At 46.6% G+C, this 27,214-nt stretch overlaps 1 protein-coding gene across 1 annotated transcript in view; it reads left to right on the forward strand.

The window, feature by feature from the left end:
• The first annotated feature begins 201 nt into the window (after positions 1-201).
• The window catches only part of CLNK (cytokine dependent hematopoietic cell linker), a 112,058-nt gene continuing 85,045 nt past the window's right edge, over positions 202-27,214 (forward strand). The window contains exons 1-3 of the mRNA XM_065914115.1: positions 202-233; positions 2,328-2,399; positions 15,693-15,721. Of these exons, the coding sequence (XP_065770187.1) occupies positions 202-233; positions 2,328-2,399; positions 15,693-15,721 (133 nt within the window). The remainder of the gene's footprint in view (positions 234-2,327; positions 2,400-15,692; positions 15,722-27,214) is intronic.

Here is a 27,214-nt window from a genome sequence, read left to right on the forward strand (position 1 = left end):
GTAAGCTCTCCAGATGAAGTATTCCTTGCCTCAACACCTAGTCTCTGATTCACTGGCCTGTTTTGTGGCAAGCCGGGAGAATGTGGGGGGCCTGATCAGAGAGCAGGAGTGGCAGGAAATAGGAATACAAATAATACAAATTGTATCCAAGGCCACTGGAGCAGGGATCCTGGTAAAGACTGTGGACTCTGTCCTGCGGAAATGGAGGAGGGGCGGGGATTTCAAGCAAAGAGGTAACTCGGTTATATTCTGCCAGTTAAAAAGATGGCTGTTCTCATTGCAGTTTGGTGGGTGGATTGGAGCCCAGGAAGCCAGGGGACTGACATCAGAGTCCAGGCTGGAAAGAATGAAGGCAGAGCTAAGACTAGGTGTCATTTAAAGGATTGAAGAGAGAGGTTTGGGACTCAGTTTCTAGGATCTGGTAACAAATTGTGGAGATGATGAGGATGGAGAGGAGAAGGGAGGGAAGACTCAAGGTGAGTGCACAAATAATTGTTTGGAAGTTCTGTGAACAACGGGGCCATTCACTAGGAAAGGACCTGAGTCGGCTGGGGGTGACCAGTTAAAAAAGTCCAGAAGGTAGATGTTTGTGTCCAGAGCTTAGAAACGAGATCAGAATGTAGATAAAGATTTATGAATCGAGCTTTAGCCCAGATAAATAAAAAGCAATAAAATAATAAAATGTATTGAATATAAAATAATATAGTAATGAAACAACTATGTGATCATGGAATAAAAAAAACTGAAAAATAATGGAATCATGCATCATCTTTCTAGATGATCAATTTACACAGTGACAAAATATATCCAAACCACTCACTATGTTTTTAATTTATTGTGTTGCAATTAATAGGCTATGCAAAGAATCCTAGATGGATATTTCTCTGTCTCTGTCTGACTTTACTCAGTGTAACAATCTCTAGCTCCATCCATAGTACAGGGAACTCTGCTTAATGTTATGTGACAGCCTGGATGGGAGGGGAGTTTTGGGGAGAATGGATACATACACATGGATGGCTGAGTCACTCTGCTATGCACCTGAAATTATCACAACATTATTCATCAAACATACTCCAATATAGAAAAAAAGTTTTTAAAAATCCTGGCTGGAGAGAGAGCCTCAAGTCATCTTTTAGCATGTCCTGCACAATCAGGCAGAGTTCCAAGCCCTGGGCAGGCAGTCTCCTGCATCTCTGCCCTCATGGAGATGGCAGTTCCCCCAGCATCGCAGTCACGAACACAGCCTACACGTTAAGTCAAAGGACAGCTAAAACTCAGACAAGTGCTAGAAGGGGTCTGTCTCAGAGGAGAAAGGAGGTTTCTCTGATGAAATGACTGAGGTGAACTGAACTCAGAAGCTTGAGTCTGATGCAGGGGAAGAAGACAACAAGTGTTTGAGAAAGAGGGACCAGTCCCTGGAAGAGCCCTGGGGAGGGAGGAGGGGAAAATCTAAGGTCATAGAAGAGGCAGGTGTGGCCCAAGTGGAGAGAACCAGGAGGGCAAGCAGGTCAGAGGAGCTACCCTGGTAGCCGCCAAGGAGCATTCATGGAGGAAGCGACCATCCATTAATGTCTAGTAGAGCTCACAAGATGCCTGCAAGAAAAATGAAAGTGTATTAAACTTGGCTAATGAAATGAACTGGAGATTCTTTATGATAGAGAATGCCTTACTGAATTTGAACAAATTAACTCAATTTAAAATTAGTTAATCTCTTCATAGAAAATAGCACCGCAAAGTCCCTAAATTATACAGGAGTTCAATACATATTATTTGGATCTGAGTTGCTATTCCTAAGTCATCTTCCTCCCAACCCTGGATGATGTTTGATAGTTTTGGTTGAATTCAGCCAACAGAGGAAAGCATGTAGGACATTCCCTGGCCTGCAGGCACTGTCCTTGTTTGACAGGCTCCCCTTAACGGGTGGGGGGGGGGGTGGGGGGGGGCATGCATGTGATTTTTTTTGCTGTACAGAGCAATGTTATGGAAATTCAGGAACCTTAGGGAGGACACCACTTGACCACACTGATGTGACAAAGCCCACGTCTTCATCCAGTTAGGGGCACTTATTCTAGCCCAGGCTATCTCTCCTTGTAAAATAAAGCTCTTGCATTAAAAAAAAAAAAATGTATTTTCAAGTAATTGGATTATCTTAAGTCCAGAGTTTGTTTAACTCCACTGGAAATGCAAAGAAAGATTTGGAATTACGTGTGAGATGTTAATTACTTACATCTGACTGAGTGGTTCTTTCTATGAATGAATGCACTTAATTAATTTTTCCCCTCACTTCTTGCTACTTCCTGATGATAATCTATTTTCTTTCATCACAGGGGCAATAGAAAAATAGTCAAAGAAGGATCCAGTGATTTGAAATTCCAGAACTTCGCTCTGCCGAAAAATAGGTCAGTATATTTCTTTGTTCATGAATAAAGCAGTAAAACTTTTGATGCTGTGGCAAACAAGCTGACCAGCACACACACACACACACACACACACACAACGTTAATGGGAAAGACGTACATCGCTCTCAGTGATCTTAGACGTTACAGGGAGACCAAGATCTAGAACAAGAAGGGATTTGATGTAGGTTGAACTTCCAGACCGCCAGCATGTATGTGATGAGGTTCGCTTATGAGAGAGGGATGCAGTGGGAGGTTGGGGTTAGCAGATGTAAGCTGTTATTTATAGGATGGATGGACAAGGTCCCACTGTACAGCACAAGGAAGTAGAGTGATAAACCGTAATGGAAAAGAATATCAAAAAGAATTATATGTATATACACATATATATATATATATATATGCACGTGGGTGATATCGCTTCAGTCATGTCTGACTCTTTGCGACCCCATAGACTGTAGCCCACCAGACTCCTCTGTCCATGGGATTCTCCTGGCAAGAACACTGTAGTGGGTTTTGCCATTTCCTACTCCAGGGGATCTTCCCAACCCGGGGATCGAAAGCGCATCTCTTACCTCTTCATTGGAATGCCAGTTCTTTACCACTAGGGCTACTTAGGAAGCCCCCTTTATATATAGAAGTATATGTATGAGACCACAGCCAGATCTCAGTTCATATGTGAACTGAATCACTTTGTATACAGCAGTAATTTACAAACATTGGAATTCAACTATACTTCTATTAAAATAAAAAATCAAAGATTATGTGTAAAGTAAAACAGCCAATAAAAAAAAAATTTTTTTAATTTAAAAATAGCACCGCACAGGCATCCATAGCGTTTCAGACCAGGGCTATTTCCACCACCCACCCGGGTCTCTAAACAGCCCAAGAGACAGCCTTTGAGGGGAAAGCTTGCATCCTTCAGCTGCTGAATGACTTAAGTGATGAATCATGGGAGGATCTGGCCATGAGTTCACAGCCAGGTCTCAGAAGCGAGCAGACTGGAGGGAGCCATGTGCCCACTTGGTTTCTTTCCTTTCTCTTTCAATTGAGCGAAACATTTACGAGCAATTACAGCATTAGGACAGGCTCTTGAAAATGCTGAAACGAGAGGCAGAGTCCTGTCTCCAAGGGGCTCGCAGCCAAGTCTGAGAGCTCAGAAGGAGGTCCACTCGATGAAATGAGTGACAGGGACCAATCGGGAAGCCAGCTCTAGCTCTGCGTTGAGCAGGGTCTGATTCTGAGCAATGCCCCATTGCCCAGAAGGGTTGCAGGCCTGCCTGCCCCTAGCCAGAGCCCCTCACCAAGCCCTGCCGGAGCTGTCTCTACATCTAAAGGAACCCAAGGGTTTCCAGGTGTTATAGCAACACTTGCATCCCAGTGAACTTCAACTCAAGTCAACCTTCAATCATCCGTTCAGTTCCTACTAAGTGCCAGGCACTAGAAGCGTTCTTGGCAGGCTAAGATGTGTTTGAAGTAATATTTTCCCTAAGCATAGTGAATGCATGCCTATAAAACAGAATACTTGAAATATTTTCAAAGCTGCATTAAGCAAAGGAAAATTTGTGGCTGTTCTCAGATTTCTTTAGTGTTTACATTCAACACATTTGAATAATACCTTTTAAGTCGATATTTCTGATTTCTTGACAATAGCAAGAGATGGGAGATGGACGGGTTAGAAGTCTTCCTTCAAATGGAGATGGTTGCAGCAATTACATACCTCAAAGTAATATTTACAGTTACATTTGCAAGAGAGAGAGAGCAGTGCTTTTTTCTGAAGCAAATTATTTCAGGATGTGTCATAGCTTGCTCAAGATATATTAAAAAGAGCAACAGACGATGTTTCTGCAACCTGTTCCAAACCATTTATAAACCCAAATTAAAAAGAAAAAAAAAAACTTCCATATACATACAAATCTTTGTACCACTGCATATTTTATAATGAAAGTATTATATGAATATAAATTAGTATCAGAGATCTATAAATCAAATCAAAATCTCTAAAAACTACATATTTGGATCTACCATCATACTTTCAGAACTAGTAAATGGATGCTTCCATTCTCCACTCAAATGATAATTATCAGCATCTGGTGATGATGCAGTAAGGGCAGAACTACACATGGGCAGGACCACAGAACAGAATGGCTTCTGCTCCCTAGCTGAGTGACCTCCCTCAAATAAGCCCATTTCTATTTCAATACCTTGCTTCTTTTAGAAATGGTACTTGGAAACAAGAGTAGACTGAACTGGCAGTCGGGTGGTTAGAACTCCGACACTTTCACTGCTGAGGGCTCAGTCCAGTCCATGCTTTTTTGGGGAAATAAGATCCCACAAGCTGTATGATGCAGCATTTAAAAAAAAAGAAAAGTAAGAGTAGACTGTCTTACCCACCACCAATCCCCCAGATATAAGGTAGTGCTTGTGTTTGGGGAAAAAATGCCTGACCTCTGCAGCATGCCTGGAACACAGTAGGTTCTCAATAAATAACCAAGGCTAACAGTCACTGAGTGCTCAACATGGGCTAGCTGCTATTTTAAGAGCTTTATGACGAGAAAGGTAAATATCATATGAAATTGCTTGTATGTGGAATCTAAAAAATTGGGACAAATGAACCTATTTATAAAACATAAGTCACAGATGTAGAAAACACAGTGATGGTTACCAAGGGGAAGGAGGGGGAGAAAAATTGGGAGATGGGGGTTGACATATACACACTACTATATATAAATGGGGGCTTCCCAGGTGGTGTTAGTGGTAAAGAACCCACCTGCCGATGCAGGAGACCTAAGAGACCTGGGTTTGATCCCTGGGGTGGGAAGATCCCCTGGAGGCGGGCATGGCAACCCACTCCAGTATTCTCGCCTGGAGAATCCCATGCACAGAGGAACCTGGCAGGCCACACATAGGGTCTCAAAGGGTCGGACATGACTGAAACGACATAACAGGGTGCTCACAGCACGTATATAAATAAATAGCTAATAAGGCCTACTGTAGAGCACAGGGAAGTCCACTCAGGACTCTGTGACGACCTATTAGGAGCAGAATCTTAAGAAGAGATTGGATGTATCTATGTGTATAACTGACTCAGTGGTGGTGGTTGGTGGTTTAGTTGCTAAGTCGTGTCCAACTCTGCAACCCCATAGACTATAGTCTGCCAGGCCCCTCTGTCCATGGGATTCTCCAGACAAGAATACTGGAATGGGTTGCCATTTCCTTCTCCACGGGATCTCCCAGGCCCAGGGATCAAACCCAGGTCTCCTGCAAGACAGGGAGACTCTTCACTGACGAAGCAATGAGTCCTTACCAATAACATTGTAAATCAACTATACTCCAATTTAAAAAAATGAAAATGAAAAATCTCAGTAGGTAGTGTCTCACTGCACCCTCGCAGTCACATTCTCATTAAGTTCCTTTTAGAGGAGAGAAGAACACAGGCTGGAGACAGTGAATAACTTCCCTGAGGCTGCGGTGTATAGCAAACAATAGGTCTGAGTATTACAAACATTACCAATCTCTGAAGCAACCGTGGCTCCGCATCGCTGACCTCATGACCGCCATCCCTCAGTTAGGTGTAGGGGTCAACTCTGGGGACAGGGGCCAAGGGCTGTCCTCCCCCACCCACCCCAAACTCAAACATGCACGGACCTCCTGGTAACATACAAGGTAAAATACAAAGCTCCGTGCTGAGGTTTCACAAAGGTGATACTGCCTAGGAGACTATCCAAGAAAAACACGGGATCACATTCCTGTCCATTACCCATGACCTGTCCACAAGACTGAGATGAATGTTTTCTAGAACAGCCCATGGAATCTACCTGGCGGAGTCCTCAACACCCACCATGTCCCCATGTGGGCAGAAACAGAAGCATCGTCACTGATGTTTTCCAATGGAGTCCAAACTTGAATCAATAACTGGATGCCTAACAAGTACCAGAAAATGAAGTTGCTCAGTCGTGTCTGACTCTTTGCGACCCCATGGACAGTAGCCCACCAGGCTCCTCCGTCCATGGAATTTTCCAGGCAAGAGTTCTGGTGTGGGTTGCCATTTCCTTCTCCAGGGGATCTTCCCACCCCAAGGATCGAACCCAGGTCTCCCACATTGTAGGCAGATGCTTTTACCATCTGAGCCACCAGGGAAGCCTCTCCAATAAGTACCAGCCTCTCCATAAAAGAAACTTCAGCATTTAATCCTCTGAAGCAGGTACTGAGCTGGCCAAAAAGTTAGGAAAGATGTCACGGAAAAACCCCAATAAACTTTTTGACCAACCCGCTGTGATCATTCCCATTTAACAGATGAGGAAAGAAAGCCTGAGAGAGGTGCCATATCTTGGTCACAGTCACAGAGCCGGTAACTGGTTAAGAGCTGGATTTGGATTCAGGATCTGACTTCAAAACCAGGGCCTGTTCTGGGTTCTAAGTTTTCCATTCCTGTGAATCTCAAACCTACGCTTGTCAAGACTCCACTATGAAGAAGGAGCACATAACATCCACACCCACAATCATGAAGCCTCCAGTGGCAATTCTTGGAGCTGACATGTCCTGAGAAGGACATCCCCAATCACGAAGATTCCTAGCAGCTAGTCTTAGAGCTCATCCCTGGACCAGCAGTATCAGCATATCTGGGAGCTGCTTGGAAGTGTAGGTCCTCAGCCCCACTACTGAATCAAACGCTTGGGCTTTTGAGTCTGAGCACCTGGATTAAACAAGCCCCTCCCAGTGATGATGACGGCTGGGCATGTTTGAGAACCTCAGCGTCAAACATTGTCACCAAGAGTGCCAGCTTTGGATCTGGAGTAAGAGGCCTCTGGGCTCAGCCCTCTCAACTAGGTAAACGAGATGGAAGGAAGAAGACGTAAGACAGGGGTGCAGGAGGGTGGGATGGAAATAGGAGAGAACATTGTCCCCACCTGTGAGAGATCACTGCCTTGGGGACCAGAAAAATCAAAGATGAGGAAGACACAGCCCCTGCCATCAAGATGCTCAGCCTCTGGTGGAAACAAATAAAAAGGCCGGTGTAACAGAACACAAGATGCTGCTTGTGTGGGGACTGAAGCAGATGCAGGCCCTGTGAGCTTGGGAGATGGTAAGGCTTGGGAGACCGAGCGCTTTCCCAAGTCCACTTTCTAGGGAGAAGCGAAGCCAAGGTTCACACTCCAAGCGCAAGTCTCTTTCCGTCCGCATTCCTGACGAGGCCATTCCAAACAGCATCGCTGCAGCGTCGCTCATGTTTCCCACATTCAAACTCTGTCCAATGCATCGCCTCATTGTCTAGGGATTTTTCTCTCCTGCCACTAATACCTGCAGCAATAGCTAACTCCAGGGGGCCAGGTGCAGCTGGCTGTCATTTCTCGGGTCCCAGGAGGCCGGTCCTCAGGGAGACAGCTTCCCTGTTCTATCTGGTGCACCGGGAGGCCCCCTGCCGGCTGTCCTTGCCAGGCACCCCTGAGATCACAGCTCAGCTCAGGATGGGCGGCCGCTGCAGTAAGTCTGCGCTTGGCTTCTCTGGTTCTGCCCTTCCTATTTTTCAACCGCTCTGAGCGTCTGCAGCACTGAGAGAGATGTTAAGAATCATTTCTGTTCCCTCTGGTCTCCTCACTGTGCAGAAAGTATCCTTCCTAAAGATCCCCCAAGCTGAGAGCTTTACGGAGGGTGCCAGGCGCTTTCAGAGGATGCAAGGAAAAGGGTGCTGTCCCCAGCTCCCTGTGGTCATCCTCAAGGAACTCCTGTGTAAGCGCCTATGTGGAAGATGCTCGATAAACACAGCTGAAGGGAATAAGAGCGGGAAGGAGGCAGATAAACTCAGGATGCCCCAGGATGCTATGAGCTTGTACTCCTCCCAGCACCTGGCGGAGACTGGATCCTGAAACAGGTGATAAAGAAACTTTTCACAGAGCAAGAAGGATGGGAAAACGAAGAGCGAGAAGGGAACTGTCTGGCAGTTCAGTGGTTAGGACTTGGCACTTTCACTGCCAAGGGCCTGAGTTCTATCCCTGGTCGAGGAACTGAGACCCCATGAGCTAGGCTGCAGAGCCGAAAAAGAGAGAGAAAGAGACAGAGAGAGAGAGAGCAGGACAAACGGGAGAAGGAGAGAGAGAGTGTGGAGGGTGGAGGGGATGGGAGATTCAGGCGTCGCTCTGCCCACTGGAGCTAAAGTCATCCTGGCAGAGCACCGCGCTCTGCACCGCTCACTCGTCTGCGGCACAACCATCAAACTGCCAAATGAATTTGTTTTCCTCTTCCAATATTTGTCAGGAGCTTAGATAGCATATATGGAAGGGATTATAGCTCACAAGACATGCTTTCTGTCCCCAAAGAACTTACAGTCTAGTTGAGGAAAGAAGGAAAAGACAAATGAAATTTACTATGAGATTTATGTAAGAAATCAATAACTATACACTGCTTTGAGCTACACAAAGTGTACAGTTAGAAGCTCAGAGGAGGGAAGGTTCCGGGACCCTGGTAGGGCAGGATGCCGAGGAGGTAAGAGTCGGACTGGGCTGCCCCCAGCCAAGAGTGTGGTGGGGGTATGAGCCTTTCATGGTTCAGAATGATGTCAAACACTGGCAGTGCCTTTCTCGGGATCACTTCAGGGAGTTGCATCCTCCCAAATATTTTTCCTTAAAAACAAAATAGAAAAGAGAAGATTCTTAGACCTAGTCAAGGATATCTTTCACCAAAAAATGAATCCATAATCCTCCTATGCTGTTGGTGGGAATGTAAATTGGTGCAGCCACTATGGAGAACAGTGTGGAGGTTCCTTAAAAACTAAAAATAGAGCTACCATATGATCCAGAAATCCCACTCCTGGGCATACAACCAGAAAAGACAAAAACTCTATTTCAAAAAGATACATCCACCCCAAAGTCCACTGCAGCACTACTTACTATTCACAACAGCCAAGACATGGAAGCAAGCTCCGTGTCCATCCACAGATGAATGGACAAAGAAGTGATATATATACAGAACGGAATAGTACTCAGCCGTAAGAAGATTGAAACAATGCCTTTGCAGCAACGTGGATGAACCTGGAGATTATCGTATTAAATGAAGTAAATCAGACAGAGAAGGACAAATATTATATGATATCACTTATACGTGGGATCTAAAACAAATGATACAATGAGCTTACTTACAAAACAGAAATAGACTCACTGGTTTGGAAAACAAACTTACGTTTACCAAGGGGGTAGTGTTAGTTGCTCAGTCATGTCTGATTCTTTTGAGACCCCATGGACCATAGCCCACCAGGCTCCTCCGTCCATGGAATTTTCCAGGCAAGAATACAAGAGTGAGTAGTCATTCCCTTCCCAAAGGGATCTTCCTGACCCAGGGATCGAACATGGGGCTCCTGCATTGTAGGTGGATTCTTTACCATCTGAGCCATCAGGGAAGCCCCACTAAGAAGGAAGGGAGGAGGGATGAATTGGGAGTTGGGTATTAGCAGATATACACTACTCTGTATAAAGTAGATTAACAACACGGCCTACTGCATAGCACAGGGAGCTATACTCAATATCTTATAATAACCTATCGTGGAAAAAAGTCTGGAAAAGAATATATATATATAACTGAATCATGTTGCTATACACCTGGATCATTGTAAATCAATTATACTTCAATTTTTAAAAGAACATTTCCATCACCTGCCCCCCAAAAGGAATGAACCACTGTTCACTTATTAAATACGAGACTTGATCTGATTCCACCTTGGTGTGAATTTCATCTGCTTCAAAGGAATAAGAAGTTGTTCCTTATTCTCCGACGTCAAATTTGTAATGAAAACTGGAACCAGTCCCCAGGGGGGATTTGCATGCACACCCATGGACCAGGTTCCTACGTGCTGGGTGCCCTGCAGGCCTTTCTGGCGGAGGCTAGGTCTGCGTGTGGGCCCAGACATGGGCTGTGGTGGGGCTCGAGGCTGTCTCACTCTGGGGTTGTTCTCTTACCTGTGCCTCCCTGCCACCTGCGTGCCTTGACATCATCCATTCGCCCATTCCCTCCTTCGTGCTCATTCAACAACATGTTTTTGTGTATAAGCCACGTTCCAACTGTATTAGGTACCTGGTCTCCCCTGGTCTTAGTTCCTAAAGGAGCTAAGGGCCTGGGGTAGGAAGTGTGAGAAGTGGAGTTGGGCTCGGTTCTGGTGATACGAGTGTGGGTTCCACTGGGCAGGGGCCAGGTGATTAGAGCAGGGTTGGGGTGCCCATGTCAGGGAGGAATAAAAACCCACACTGGTAAGGCCTGTCATACCTCTTCCTGAGACTGTTACACCCCTGTCCTTCCCTCTCCACGCAGACATACATGCTCCTGCATCACTTTCCTGAGATGCGGCTCTGAGCATCCTTTATCCTCTGTGTTGAGAAGCGTCACACCACCTGGAGGTCAACACGGTCCTTCAGGCTCATCCCTCAGGTTCCCTGCCCCTCAAGCTGCATGTCCCTCCCCATCCCTCAGGGACATGGAGAGAAGAGGGTGGGCCCATCAGGTGGGAAATATAGCACTAATATCCCATCGTAGCCCTGACACTGATATCAAGATACTGTCCAACAAGAATTGCTATGAAGTTTGAGTGAAATGGTTTCTATAAAGTACACAGCACCCAACATGCTGCAGATAGAAGTTCAAAGAGCAGGAAGAAGGGAATGAATTTAGAAACTTGATCTCTGCCTTCACTCCTTTTTGTTTTGTATTTAAAATGAGTTTTGCTGTTGTTTTTGGTCATTAAATTGTGTCCAGTTCTTTTGTGACCCCATGGACTGTAGCCCACCAGGCTCCTCTGTCCATGAGATTCTCCAAGCAAAAATACTGGAGGGGGTTGCCATTTTCTTATCCAGGGGATCTTCCCAACCCAGTGATAGAGCCTGCATCTCCTGCATTGGCAGGCAGATTTTTTTTTTTTTTTACCACTGAGCTACCAGGAAGCCCCTAAAATGAGTTTGAATAGTGAAAGTTGCCAGTCGTGTCTGATTCTTTGCGACCCCATGGACTATACAGTCCATGAAATCCTCCAGGCCAGAACACTGGAGGGGATTTCCCAACCCAGGGATCAAACCCAGGTCTACCTGCATTGCAGATGGAGTCTTTACCAGTTGAACCACCAGGGAAGCCCAAGAATACTGGAGAGGATAACCTAACCCTTCTCCAGTGAATCTTCCTGACCCAGGAATTGAACCAGAATCTCCTGCATTGCAGGCAGATTCTTTACCAGCTGAGCTACTAGAGGTAGTGACTATTAAAAAGATCAGTCATTTTCCCCCAAATCAGAGAATTTTATTCTAAAATAACCTTTCTATTTCAGGGGCAGAGCTTTCAATGAGGTGTGGAGCTGAGCCAGTTAATCTTGGAGGTTTGGGAGAGGGGGATGAAATCACCCCAACTACTTCCCAGGGGTTTTGCTGCCGCATTCTGGATGAGCGGCGGGTGCCTGGGGAGACCCAGAGGGGCCCACCAGACTCGAGAGGGTGATGAGGATTTAATCTCTATGCCAGGAGTCTGACCCTAGAGACAGGATCAAGTCCCGTCTCTATGGGACCGGAATAACACACCATCCAAACTCTGTTCCCATGGATAAGACAACATGCGTGCACCCTGCCCACTCCATCAGACCCAGTTCTCCCAGGCAGCGAGGGGTGGGGAGCGGGGGGGTGGGGGAGTTTAATCTAGTACCCTCGAAAAATTAAAAATGATTAAACCTTTTAAATTATTAAGAAGTATTAAAAATTCAAACTAACTCAGAAATTAAACATCTTCATTTGCAATGAGGCTTAAATATTGAAAACCACAAACCTCTGGAGGCCGGCTTTGTTCATTATACCCTGTGAACTGCCCTGCCCACCGTGGGGACACCTGCCCGTGCAAGCAGAAATAGAGAGGGGCAGCTGCTTTCCTCGGGACCCAGATACCTAAAGGAGCAGGAGGGTCGGGAGGGCAGAGGGGCGGCTGCCAAGCGACACACCATCCAGCTGCGGCCTGTTCACACGTGGCTACGTGATGGATGCTGTTGACGAAACCAAGCCGGGGAGCATCCTTGTCATCCCCTGGCAAGAGGCAGCTTGCTAACCATGGGCCTCGCTTGAGCACAGAGAGAATGCATCAAATCTCCAGGAAGTCTGCGAGCAGCATCCTTCATTAATCACCCTGGGCTGTCAGGCTGGGAAGAGTGTTAACACAGGAGCCTTTTCAGAGCGCTTGTCAGCTGCCGGTGTTGAGACGTGGTCCAACGCACTCCAGCCAGACATAACCCTGGAGTCCAGGACGCCTCCCCAGACTCCCCCTTGCAGCCTCCCTCCCCCGCCCCCCCCCCCCCAGGCTTTTGGGCTCAGCTGGAATAACAACATCATTCCTGCCTGGCTGCCGCTTCCTCTGCTAATTCATCTGGCTTGCATTGACGCACAGAGGACCCTGGGGTGCACAGTCCCGGAGGACGTGACATATGAATGAGCACCGTGGCTTTGGGGCCCCACCAAGAGGAGTCAGCAGATAAACCACTTGCAGACGGCTTTACAATCGGGAGGAAGCTTCCGGAGGCAGTGAGCCCAGCGGGCTAAGTTGTTGCCTCGGCTGGTGAATAATAGGGCCAATCCTGCCACTGCCCATGGCTTTCCGCGTCACTTTAGACACGTGACTTCTAAGTTTTAGCTGCATCTGCAAAGGAGGGAATGCCCACAGGCCAGAGCCGAGCCCTGCTCGGGGCCTGAATGGGTGTTTTTCCCTTCAGATACGCTCTTTTTAGCATCCCAAGACCTCAGTCCAGCCTCCAAGAATCTGAAACCTGCAACCACAAACTGGACATTATTTCCAACATGCTTTCAGACGTTGATGGTCTTTGAGTCTAAAAACTGGGTGGGTGAGGGCTTCCCTGGCGGCTCAGTGGGAAAGAATCCGCCTGCCAATTCAGGAGACACAGGTTCGATCCTTAATCTGAGAAGACCCCACGTGCCACAGAGCAGCTAAGCCCATACATCACAACTTTTGAGGCCATGCTCCAGAGCTGGGAAGCCACCACCACTGAAGTCCACGCGCCCTAGAGCCAGCGCTCTGCAACAAGAGAAGCTGCCGCAATGAAAAGGCTGGGCCCGGCAACTACAGTGGACCCCCGCTGGCCACAACTAGAGAAACGCCCGCTTAGCAACAAAGATCCAGCCCAGCCAAAAATGAAATAAGTAAATAAATAAAATTTTTAAAATGAAATAAAAATGGCGGTGAGGCCAAGCTTAGACGGAGAATGAAGTCTCAGTTTAAAACCTGAAGGTCCTCTTCCAGTCCCAGGAAGAGGGTGCCTCTTCCTCAAAGTCCCAGGATCAGGACCGCATCCTGACTGCGCCCATAAGCTGCCTTCTGTCCATGGCCCGCCACGCCCGCATCAAACCGTCTGTGCAGTCACAGAAATATATCATTTCCGCATCACACGTCAGGAGTTGCGACTCTGGGGAGCCTTTCGTGGTGTTAATCAAAGACCAAGATGTCAGGGAGGAGGCCGTGTGTGGAAAGTGTCAAGAGAGAGCTCTCAGGCCCCAGATAAATGACCTGCTCCTTCCCGACTGATTTACTGTGAATTTCTGCAGGATCTCAGGCAACTTGAAAGAGAGCCAAGAGCGAACCACACGGCACCCCAGGGCGGTGCGCAGACCTTCCAAAGCATGACTGGCCAGCGCCTGCAGGCAAGGGCCGGGGGAGGTGGCGGGGGTCTTGGGGGCTGGGGGCTGTCCCACAGGCTGGTGGCAATTCCTTTGATCTCAGCAGGACGGGATGAGCCATGGAGCCGTGTGGACCCCACAGTTCCTCCATGAACTGGGGACAGTGGTAGCGACCCAACAGAATCGTTTGGGGTTGAACCCTGTGAGAAGAGGGAACAGGCTGAGCTGGAAGTGGGACTCTCGGGCTGTGGGCTCCTGGTGACTACGATCTCCCAGCTTAACTCTTCTGTGTCCGGTGTTCCAGCCACCACCAACGAGACCTCATAAATATTTACACCCGGCGTGCGTTGCGATGCTCAATTAATTGCTCCTGTGACGCACTTTGGGAGCCTCGGAGGATAGCTACCATGCAAGGACCAGGGGTTATTAAAGGCACAAACAGCTAAGCTCACAGCAGACTCATCCTTCAGAGCTTTCATTTCCCCAGGGCTTTTCAGATCATTGCCCAAAATCTAGGGAGAAGGCGCTTCCAAAAGCACACTGTCCAAGGGGGAATGTGGCGGCCAGGAGAAGACCTCATTGGTCTTCCCAGATAAATTCACCACTAAAAACACGCAAAGGCCTGAAACTATTTGGAAAAAATAAATAACAATTCATTCTCACTAGTCATCAAGGAAGTGAAACAGATAAAAAGAATCAAGTAGCAAGTAGGAGAAGTTGTTTTAAATGGTTTTAAATGATCGTGGATTTAACAGTGGTAAGATGTGATAAGATGATCACCCCTCACTCTGTAAACAAGAATATAGATTGAAAGATTGATGCAAACTATTCAGAAGGCATGTGAGTGATATGAAACAAGAGGCTAAGAAGACCCACATTATCACTGTCAGACACTTACACTGCACTTGGAGTCTCTCCAAGGAAATACTCGGTGATCGGATTCAAAATGCAATCAGGGATCCACAATGCCACATGATTTACAGTTGCAAAAGGGAGCAGGAACCTAATTTCCCACTCCAGAAATCATACAGCAGATAAATATCATGTTTTTGAGTAGCAGTTAAAGATCTACAATGCAGTTTTCATTGGAGTACAACTGCTTTACAATGTCGAGTTACTTTCTTCTGTACAATGAAGGGACCCTCCCACCTCCCTCACCCCTCTCCTCCAGGTCATCACGAAGCACTGAGTTTGAGCTTCCTGTGCTTCATAGCAGGGTCACGCTAGCTATATACCTTACCCATGGCAGTGTATATATGTCAGCCATAATCTCCCAATTCATCCCTCCCTCCCCTTCCTCCAGCACGGGTTCACACATCTGGTCTCTGTATCTCTGGGAGCCTATATATTCTTTCATATTATTTTTAGGCATCTATGTATCAAAATGCGTGCAGATATCCTCATACACACATGTACACATATGCCTGAGCCTCGCCGAAATATTACCTGTGGTGTTGACTGTTTTTTTCTAGATGCGGTTCTCTATTTTCTAAATTCTCTGTGGTGAGATGTTCCTCTGGGTCTAGAACAGCACAAGCCCAAAGGAAGTGCTCTGTAACTGGATTTGTGACCTGCCTTCGATGACTGCCTGCTCCTCTGGGGAGGACAGTGAATTGAATGCAGCAGACACTCACCTTGGTTCTCTTTTCCATCCTAGGTCGTGGCCCAGAAACAACAGTGCCACAGGTAAGTCAGGGCCCCCAGGCGCCCAAGCAGTGGGACTGTCAGCAGGAGTCTGTTATTCCTCCTTCCAGCCTTTTCCATTTTTCCTTGAATAAAACTATTGGCCTGTTCAAGGCGACTTAGAGTCTTTCCCTCTGATTGCTCCCAGGCTGGATGTCTATGACGTCCACAGCTTTGGAGGCTGCCAGATGAGGTGGAGATCCTGGCTCTCCGTTTATTAGCTGCATAGCCTTGGATGAAGCACAGATCCCAGTGGGCCCCAGTTTCTTCATCTGCAAAATGGGTAGAACTCTGCCAGAGTGCCAGTATCTGTGGCTACTCATTAATGTTTGTCCAACTAAACTGTACATGATGGACTCCCTTTAAAATATGTGTTGGGTGAATGAGTGAGTCAGAAACCACTTGTGCTTCTCCTACATCTCTTTTAAAGGGCTTAGTTCCTGTTAATAGACACTTAGTTAGGACCCTGTTAAAGTGTGAATAAAGTATTATATATACTTATTCATCTTAGAGTATTGTTATATCAAGGAAGGTCCCATAAAATTTCCTAGAAAACTGGTGGCTAGAAAAGATGACTGTAATGAGACTTAGAAAAAAAAAGAGAGAGAAACTGGGAATTCCTTGGCTTTCCAGTGGTGAGGACTGCAAGCCTCCACTGCCAAGGATGTGAGTTTGGTCTCTGATCGGGGAACCAAGATCCCACGAGGCATGGCCAAAAAAAAAAAAAAAAAAAGAAAGGAAATGAGAAATTGACCAGAGGGAGTGTGCAAAGGAGCAGGCTTTGGGAGTGATGTCATCACAAATGAATTCACAGGATTCATTGTATTATATTGTATATAATGAATTATTCTTTATATTATATGTAATGTGTTATGTTCATATAACATACGTTGGAGAGTATAACCAGCACCCAGTGTGCCCCGCACAGCAGCGAGGAGAAGAAGGAAAAAGCAAAATCAACTTTGCAAGTATGAATGTAGATGGGGAACAAACGAGCACCCGGGTCTAATCCTTCTTACAGAAGTTGCTCAGTCAGGTCCTAAGGGAGGCCGCACGGACTCAGGGCGTGTGTAAACTCAGTCGCTCAGTTGGGTCCGACTCTGCAGCCCCATGGACTGTCGCCCGCCAGGCCCCTCTGCCCATGGGATTCTCCAGGCAAGAAGACTGGAGTGGGCTGCCATTTCCTTCTCCAGTTCTCTCAAGGCTGTTGTTCCTCAATTGTACTAAATCTCTGTTGTCAAGTATATTCTCCCCACATGCTTACCACCTCTGAACACTTTCTACCACCCACTTAGACTCTGGAGGGCAGGGGTGGAGGGGCTGTAGAAAATTCTAAAGGGGATGGGGCCTCAAATGAGGTTGCTAATCTGATTCAGTGACCGGCAAATGCTAAGTGTGACCTGTCTTCTCTCCCTTGGGACTTGTTCTCCGCCTGCCTTAAGGGAGAGGAAAACTGACAAATGGGATTTCATTTCATTAGCAGCATTCTAGAGACACAAGCAAGGGAAAGAAAACAAATCAACTCCCCCCCAAAAGCTGGTAGAGATGAAGCTGCCCAGACTTGCCCAGAGCACTTGAATCTACACCCTAACAAAGATATTTAGTGGACCATGCTGCCCAGCCTCTGAAAGCTGACACAGCATGGCCAGTGTCTACTGAACCAGAATAAAGCTGATATAATCAAAGATGCACGTGATGATTTACATAAAAGACAGTTCATCACCATGATATTTGTAACATTCCCAGGTACTTTAAAGGTGCTTGCAATTTTTTATCATGCAACTCATTGAAAACATGGTAAAAATATGGTTGAAATTAAAAGAGTGTCTGTATGAAAGAATACTACATAGACATTAAAAATGATCTTGAAGCTGTCACTGAGGGGTATATTATAGCAAGGTATTATAGGAAAGGGCAGGCAAGAAAACAGGCACACACATTTTGATCATGTGGACATAGTTTATATCATGTCTGTATATGTGTGCTTGTGTGTGTGTTAGTGATTTTGCTCTAATTAAATATTTATAGTGGCTATCTCTCATTTGGGAAAGAATCTGCCTGCAATGCAGGAGACCTGGGTTCGATCCCTGGGTCAGGAAGATCCCCTGGAGGAGGAACTGGCAACCCACTCCAGCGTTCTTGCCTGGAAAATCTCACGGACAGAGGAGCCTGGTGGGCTGCAGTCCATGGGGCCACAATGGGGTCACACAACTTAGCAACTAAACCACGATATCTTGGTATGGGAACACTATTGTGACTTTATTTCTCTTTTTTGCTCTTCTGTATCTTATGATTTTCCTACAGCAGCATATTTTTTATGCTCAAAACAATCTATCAAAAAAAAAATTTCTCTAGGCCTAGGAGAAGACAGACACATATCCAAACTTGGACAATCCGTCAATACCAACATCTTTTGTGATGTTGATAAATAGAAAACAGTGTCAAGTTTTTCCACAAAATAAACTCAGGAGATTGTCTCCTTCCACTGAATAAAGACTGATATTGGAGAGGATAGCCCGTTTAGAAAATGCGTCCTTCTGTCTTAAGTCACCACACACCATAAAAACTCTGATAAAGATGTTTGTTGATCGACTCAACTAAACAGGCAACAAATCTCATTTTGCACAGGAATCCTTGTTTTGTTTTGTTTTGTTTTTTTCTAAGGAAAATCAATCTTAAAGGTTTTTTTGTTTTGTTTTGTTTTGTTTGCCCTCACTTCTAAAAGAAAAAATAATACAAATTTTAAGACTTGGCGGGGAGGGAAATGGTAGGTAAGGAATATGTGGGCATCCACTGCCGCCTGCTGGCCATTTCTAGGTAGTACAATATCTGTATTAACATAGCAGAGGCTCGTTCTCCCCCAAAATGCCGGGGAAGTTGGTGAACAGGAACAAATTGAAATGTTAACAACTGAATTGCAGGAAAAAGCTCTCCACCCAGTTTTCATCAGCACAAGCTAGGATTCCAATCATCCGAGGCTGATAAGCCCACGGATTTACAACTGCCTTCAAGATCCAGTGTGTATCAGAATCTCAGCTGCGAAAAACGCTTATCACAAGCCCGTGCCAGGTTTTGTTCTTTGGCAGAGCTATAGTGAGGCCAGGAGGATAATTCTAATTCAGGTAGTGCTAGGACAGTCTTTTGAGAATCACTGGCTGAAGAAAAAAATGCAGACAAGTGGATGGAAACTTATCAAGTCAGCCTGCACCAAGAGGCAGCTTGCCTGGTTAACTATCACCATTCATTCATCCATCATTCAATCATCATTCATTCATCCATCATTTATCCATCATTCATTCATTCATCCATCATTCATCCACCATTCATTCATTCATCCATCATTCATCCATCATTCATCATTCATCCATCATTCATTCATCCATCATTCATCCACCATTCAGTCATTCATCATTCATCCATCATTCATTCATTCAACCAACTGAGGTAGTTTCTTAATATGTCAGATACTCTAACCAGTTTCGACCACGAGTTTTTGTTTGTTGTAATTGATAATAATTCTACTTAATGCACTTATCAAAGCACATGTAACATCAGTACACTAAAATACTCTTAAAAATACAAAATGCCATCACAATCCAATGAAACCTTGACCACAAGTTTCTGAAAAGGGAAATATAAATGAAAGTTTCCCAGGACTCAGCTAGTCTGAGATTCTCATACCATACTTTACAGATGAGGAAACTAAGAACTAGAAAAGGGAAGTGAATTTCCAAGAGCTGTCTGGTGAGAACCTTGAGCTTGTTCTCCCAGCTCCCAATAAATGTTTCGCATATAGCTATGTCTGCAAGTTTAGACTATTTGTGACTTGAAGTTCACAGTTCATAATCTTCAGACCAGGAGACTATGATTCAGTGAATAAAACTGAAATTTATTCACTGAAAACTGAAATCTATCCAGAAGTGCTAGATGACTGAGCAGGTAGATAGATTGATAGATAATTAATAAATGGATAGATAGATAGAAATTTAATATGTGTTAGATATAAAACTTACATAAACTTGTTGTTCAGTTCCTGAGATATGTCCAGCTCTTTGAGACCCCATGGAGGGCAGCACACCAGGCTTCCCTGTCCTTCACTATCTCCCGAAGTTTGCTCAATTTCATTTCCATTGAGTCGGAGGTGTTATCTATCCATCTCATCCTCATATATAAATTACCTATGTCTATATATTCTATTTCTGTTCTTTCTTTCCCTTCTTGTTTCCCTCCTTTCTTCCTTCTTCCTTCTCCTCTTGACTATATAAGTCATATAGTCAAGATTTATTCAACATCATAATCCTTGACTCAGAGACAGTGAAAGTAACTCTAGGAAGTCCCTTCCTGCCTTTCCCTACAGCCATGGATGGATGCCAAACAGAAGATGTTCTAAAGTTTGGGACCAGCCAGGGTGCAGAGTGTAAACTAGCCCCCTCTTCACAGACCGAGAGGAAGAGCAGGCTGATGCCTTCCATCCCCAAATACCTTCAAGTTTTTAAAGGATAAAAATGGAGAAAGGCAGCCTCATGTGGGAGAAAGAACCTGGGCTGTGAATGTGGAGCTCAGAATTCGAATACCGGTTCTCTCATGACACCAGTGAGTCCTGAGAAAGAGAGAAAATGGAAAGAAGTTAACCTATCAGGTGGGGTGCCTAGTATGTGCCAGGCCTTTTATAAACTTGTCTAATTTAGCTGTAGGGTACACATTGTATTCTCCTCGATGTATGATTAGCTAAACAGGGCCCAAGCGAAATTAGCGAACTTGTAGAGACACCAATAGCAAAGAACTCAGCTTCATCACAGCACACGTGTTAAGCTGGGCCCCAAACAGCATCAGCCTCAGATTCTCAGTCATTGGCTCCCAACCTCATGGCTAGAAGGGAGCTCTGCTCGAAGAATCCTTCTGAATAACCGACAGGCGCTTGTAGATAGTTGAATGCTGGAAAGACACAAATTTTGTCTGGAAACGGGCACTAACTAATGAACAAATCCCAAATATAGATCTGAAAATCTAAAGATATTGGCTGAGTGAAAAAGATTTGGCCTTGAAGTTGACCTTGAAAAGACGTGTAGCGCAGAACACAGCAATTCCTTAGGAGGGCACTGAGCCAGGGAGTTATTTATTTAAGCTTCTCAACAGTTATTTGGGGTAGATACTCTTATTCCTGGGCTTCCCAGGTGGTGCTAGTGACAAAGAACCCTCCTACCAATGCAAGAGATGTAAGAGACTCAGGTGTGACTTCTGGGTCAGGAGATCCCCTGGAGGAGGGCATGTCTACCCACTCCAGTGCTCTTGCTATGGACGGAGGAGCCTGGCGGGCTACGGTCCAGAGGGTCACAATGAGTCCAACACGACTGAACGGCTAAGCACGCAGGCGCAGACTCTTATTCCTACCAGGCTTACACGCTTGCCTGAGGTCACATGGCCAAGATTGGAACCTAGAACTTCTCATTCAGCTTCTGGGAAACGTGGGCCCATGCCTTTGACCAGAGGCTCTGCTGTGTTTGTTAGTGGAGAACACCACAGCTGAGAACAACATTTAAGGCAGCAAGACACTTTTAAAAAGAAATCGTGGAGCTTAGACATGACAAATGTTTATTTTCTACATAAGTCAAGTTCGGAGCTAAACAGTTCAAGGCCGTTTGGCAGCTCTGTTCCTTGAAGTTCTCGGAAACCCTGCCCCTCCTGCCTCACTCACACTCATCGTCTAAAATAGTGATGTCTGCAGAGGGAGGAGGGGAAGGAAAAGAAGGAATGAACAGCACACAAAAATCTTCCTCAAGAAAGTCTCCCGGAGATTGCGAGTTGATTTTCCATCTCTTCCATCAACCAAAACTTGGACCCATGTCCAAGCGATGACAAGGACATGTAATAAGGACTTACTCTGGGTGGCCACATACCCTGCTACCCATGAGGGGTTCTAACGCGGAGACACAAGGGAAAAGGTGTGGGGGCCACAGCTCTCTTGGCTCTGGGTACTTAGTGATGGGAAGTTGGGATTCACCAGCCTCTTGCTTTTACCAGATATTTATGAGTGAGTTCCAGTACTTGGGCCATCTGATGCGAACAGCTGACTCACTGGAAAAGTCCCTGATGCTGGGAAAGATTGAGGGCAGAGGGGAAGAGGGCGTCAGAGGATGAGATGGCTGGATAGCATCACTGACTTAAAGGACATGATCTTGGGCAAACTTCGGGAGATGGTGAGGGACCGGGAGGCCTGGCCAGCTGTAGCCCACGGCGTGGCCAAGAGTCAGACACAACTGGACAACTGCACATCAACAACCCTCACCCTCACCAGACCTCTCTCCCTGTGTCTCTCTCTGAAATCTTGTGACTGAAATGAAAGCAGAAGCTCATTTCGCTTGGGGAACCCGTCTGCTTTGGGGATACAGTCATCCGAAGGGCCTGTAAACTGACTTCACTTCCGAGAGAAGCAGAAAGTTCGAGGACTCTGCGCTTTCCTACTGCGACTCCTCTTCTCACACCAGAGAAGCATATTCTCTTCCCGGGACCAGTTCAGGAGTCCCTTCTCCTGAGGCCACCTCTCGGCAGCAGCACCCAGAAGCTCTGACAGCCACCCTGTCCCTGGAAAGGGGTCATAGACCAGGCAGCCACCTTGGCCCTCCAAGGGCTTAAGTTCATGGACCTGTTTATTACTGAAAATAGTCTGAGAGTCTCTCTGAAGTGTTAGTCGCTCAGTCGTGTCTGACTCTTTGCAACCCTGTATATTGTGTAGGCTGCAGGTTTCTCCATGCGTGGAATTCTCCAGGCAAGAATACGGGAGTGGGTTGCCATTCCCTTCTCCAGGGGATCTTCCCAACCCAGGGATCAAACCCTCATCTCCTGCATTGGCAGACGGATTCTTTACCTCTGAGCCACCTGGGATGGTCCACCTTCCACGGCACGAGAGTTGGAGTATCTATGTCGGTAATTCTCAGACTTCTGAGGCCAGAGTAAATACCCCATGGGAGCTTGTGTATAAAGCAGTTCGTTTGCTCAGGGATCCAAGCTTGCCTGCTTCTGTTTTATAAAGCAACCAAGATGCGATTGGTCGGGGACCAAAACTTGAGGGGTATATTGGACACTCTTGCCACACCTCTGTAGGCATGAGGGGTCCACATTCAAGACCAAAGTTTGGGGCAATTGCCCCTGCCAGTAAGGGAATCCCCTGAGTTTACATGGCACATATTCATCTTCACTTCCGCCTTAAAAATAACTTTTAGGGAAATGTTGTCTTTTGTTTAAAAAAAAAGTCTCCTTGAGGAACACACACAGGTCAGATTTCTGTGGCCGTGAGGTGCCAGTGGGTGATGAGCGACCCTCCACCGACACAGCATCACCATCACTCTTCCAGGATGGTGACGTGGAAAGCTGCTGAGCAGCTTCCTCATCTTTCTAGAGAACAGCTCTCTCTCTCTGAGAAGCCAACCTATCTGTCAGTCCCAGAAAGACTAAAAGACCTGGAAGAATTGGAGAGAAGTCACTAGGTGAGGATCTGGGTTCAACAAGAAAGAGTGCCAAAGTCAAGTTTGCTCAGCAAGGGAGAGGATCAAGTGCATCTGAAGTTCCATCACTGGTTCCATGTCCAGGGTGTTTCCGCAGCCGACTGTTCATGTATTGTCACTTACCATACACAGAATGAAGGAGCAGTCAGAGCCTGGGGTCTCGCCACTGCCTAGGGGAGGCAAGCACCGTGTGTAACTGTGGAATATATTTGTCGGCTACCTTTGTTCCTACATGCCATGGAGAAGCTGAGCAGGGTATATTAATCAGGGAGGACTAACATCGATAACGCATAAACCACAGAGCTTAGTATTTCTGCTTCCCCGGTGGCTCAGACAGTAAAGCATCTGCCTGCAATGTGGGAGACCCGGGTTCAATCCTGGGTCGGGAAGATCTTCTGGAGAAGGAAATGGCAACCCACTCCAGTATTCTTGCCTAGAGAATCCCATGGATGGGGGAGCCTGGTAGGCTACAGTTCATGGGGTCACTCTTGTCAGACATGACTGAGTAACTAACACTCCATGACTGAGTAACTAACACTCATACTTTTTCCAAACACTCATTCAGGATTCACTCTGCTTTTTCCCAGTGGCTTCCATTATCCCGAGGGCCCTGGGGTCCTCTGTCTCTGACCAGCCACTGGGGCAAGAGTGAGAGACGGAAGGTCAAGCGGGATGGCCTGGAGTGGAATCCATCACCCCCGCCGTGGCCCAGTGGCCATAGCACCAGGCCAAGGTCGCCCAGTGGAAGGGACGCCAGGAACTGCGTGCCCGAGCAAACGGGGTTTGAGGGGCACACAGCTTTCTCACCACCGGGCCGGAAGCTGAGGTAGTGAGGCCCTCGGCTGGAGGGTGCTCCTAATTTTTACCTGATGTTGATAGTCAGGGATGGTCCCCCAGGGCAGATGACATTTAAGATATAGTATGATGGATGATGCTTTTGAACTGTGGTGTTGGAGAAGACTCTTGAGTGTCCCTCGGACTGCAAGGAGATCAAGCTCATCAATCCTAAAGGAAATCAACCTTGAATATTCACTGGAAGGACTGATGCTGAAGTTGAAGCTCCAATACTTTGGCCACCTAGTGCGAAGAGCTGACTCATCGGAAAAGACCCTGATGCTGGGAAAGATTGAGGGCAGGAGAAGTGGGTGAAAGAGGATGAGATGATTAGATAGCATCACTGACTCAACGGACATGAATTTGAGCAAACTCCAGGAGATGGTGAATGATGAGGAAGCCTGGTGTGCTGCAGTCCATGGGGTCGCAAAGACTTGGGCACAATTAAACAGTAACTACACAGCAACAGTGATGGGTGAGACGGATCCAGGCTTGGGCAGAGCTGAGAAGAGAACATTCTGGGCTGGCAGACAGTGCATGCAATGTCTCAGAGGCAGAGGAACTTAGCATACAGCGTGGACTTGAAAAGAGGCTGATGTTCCTGGAGTCCAGAGGAAGAAGAAACTGGAAAAAGAGGAGACCAGAAACAGGGCAGAAGCTGGGCTGTGCTGGCCTCCAGGAGTCACGGCAGGAAGTCTGGACTCTTGTTTCGTGGGCCATGAGTGACAGGAGCTGATTTACAGATTCAAAACTGTGTTTTTAAAATTATATTTCCAAAACTCTGCATTGCTCATAACACAGAGAAGTACTGAGGGTCACAGAGATAAAAGACAATCCGCTCCCTTCCTTACAGGAGGACGGCGTGTGTGTACAACAAAGAAGCAATCAGATGCTGCCTCTTTCTGTTTAAGTGTCGCGGTGAGTGAGACAGAAAACAACAGCTCCAACGATTTAGCGAGATGAAAGTAACCCGGAGTGGTCAGAAAGGGAAGCCCCCAGGAGAATCTCAAAGGACACTGAGCATTTTGGAAAACAAAACAGAGGAGGCAGGGAGTCCAGGCGGAATCAACAGAAGCGAAGACTCCGAAGGGGCATGTGCAGTACGTGGGGAACCCAAGAGGGGCTCAGACTGCCATGCTGCTGAAAGAACAGACGCCTCAGCTCTCCATGAAGACGTGGGTTCAATGGCTATGCTCAAGGAGGCCAGTCTCCTAAAATGAAATGATATTGAACCTGAATTTAGTGGTGCTGCTGAGCTGGATCACGAAGACCAGAGAAATTCCCCAATAATTCTGTGCTCATTTGCTCTTGCCAGACCGGCTGGTGTAACAGGTGACTTTATTCACTTAATTCACGAGAGAGAGTGTATATGTGTGTGCGTGTTAGTCACTCAGTCATGCCTGACTCTCTGTGACCCCACGGACTGCAGCCCGCCAGGCCCCTCTGTCCACGGAATTCTCCAGGCAAGAATACTGGAGTGGGTCACCATTTCCTTCTCCAGTGCGAATTTTAGTAGTAGCAGTTTAGTCGCTAAGTTGTGTCTGACTCTTGCGACCCCACGGACTGTAGCCTGCCAGGTTCCCCTGTCCATGGGATTCTCCAGCCAAGAATCCTGGAGTGGGTTGCCATTTCCCTCTCCTCATGAGAGAGAACAAATTGCTAAAGGGCTGAAAAACCTGTGGGTTCCTCTGCCAGGGATCTCAGTAGTGGGTGTAGCTGTACTGGGACAGGAAGATGGTATTAGTGCCCCAGGGGGACGGTCACTGCTGGTCCTACCACCAGGATGGACGGTGGACAGTACAGACAGGATCCCACACCTCCCGGCTAACTGTCTCAGGGAGATTAGATTTGGCCACGTGACACTTGCCCCATACTTGAGTCCTAGGCAAATTCCAGAGAACTGCGTTTCCACTGAGCCAAAGTTTCATGAATTTACACCTTATACCTTACAATAGACTTGGGCATGCTGACACAAGTTCACAACTATTAATTTTGTGTTTCGGTATGGGAAGAGAGGGCTTGGCAGGTGGCCCTAGTGGTAAAGAACCTGCCTCCCAATGCAGGAACTGGAAGGGCCGCCAGATCCATCTCTGGGTCAGGAAGATCCCCTGGAGGAGGGCATGGCAACCCACTCCAGTATTCTCACCGGGAGAATCCCTTGGACGGAGGAGCCTGGCGGGCTAGAGTCCATAGCTTCGCAAACAGTCACACATGACTGAAACAAGTTAGTACACACACTCGGGAAGAGAATTTGGGGTGAGTGGACAAAAGTTAAAGAACAGGATGAAACCAGACCAAAAGGTAGCAGGACATGTCATGCCACAGTCCTCTACACTATTTGCACACAGGTCAGAACTTTGCCCTGAGAGTCTCATCAGCCAAAGAAGGAAGGGAAATACGCTCTTTTCTAGGACTGATTCTTTTCCTTCACTCAAAGCAAACGAAAAGCTAAGCTGTATGCAGCTTCCAGTCCTGAGACCTGCTAGAAGCTTCTCACATATGTGCTAACAAAGAGAACGTGATAAGAACATTTTCTGCCTACAGTGTTCCTAAATTCAGACTAGCAGCATGAACCTACACTGCAATTTAGGAAAATTAAGTCTATGAAGAAGCAAAAACACCTGTCGGCCATGTGAGCAATTCTTCGGTGGTTTTGCATAATCTGAGGGTAAAATGTGAAACATTTACTCTGACTGCACTAGATAACCTTCGGGCAATCTTTCATCGATCAAGTTCGAAAGAAGCAGTTGAGTATTGAAGCACCCCCACGGAGCAACATTTATTCAACAAATGCCTATCAAGAACTCATGTGGTCCATATTGGATCCTGCACCTGAAGCCAGGGAGAGACAAATAAGTAGATACCATCCCTAAACTCAAACTAGAAGGGGATGACAGAGGGTGAGAGGGTTGGATGGCATCACCGACTCTATGGACATGAGTTTGGGTAAACTCTGGGAGTTGGTGATGGACAGGGAGGCCTGGGGCGCTACAGTCCATGGGGTCACTAAGAGTTGGACACGACTGAGCGACTGAACTGAACTGAAGCTCAAACCATGTAGTCTGTTCAGGAAAACAATGTATGGATAGATAACAATGTGTGGATAGATTACAGCAAATGCAGTATGTATGTCAGAGGAGGGGGGACAGCACCCCAGGTC

The sequence above is a fragment of the Muntiacus reevesi genome, chromosome 22 (genome assembly GCF_963930625.1).
Source record: "Muntiacus reevesi chromosome 22, mMunRee1.1, whole genome shotgun sequence".
Lineage (NCBI taxonomy): Eukaryota > Metazoa > Chordata > Mammalia > Artiodactyla > Cervidae > Muntiacus > Muntiacus reevesi.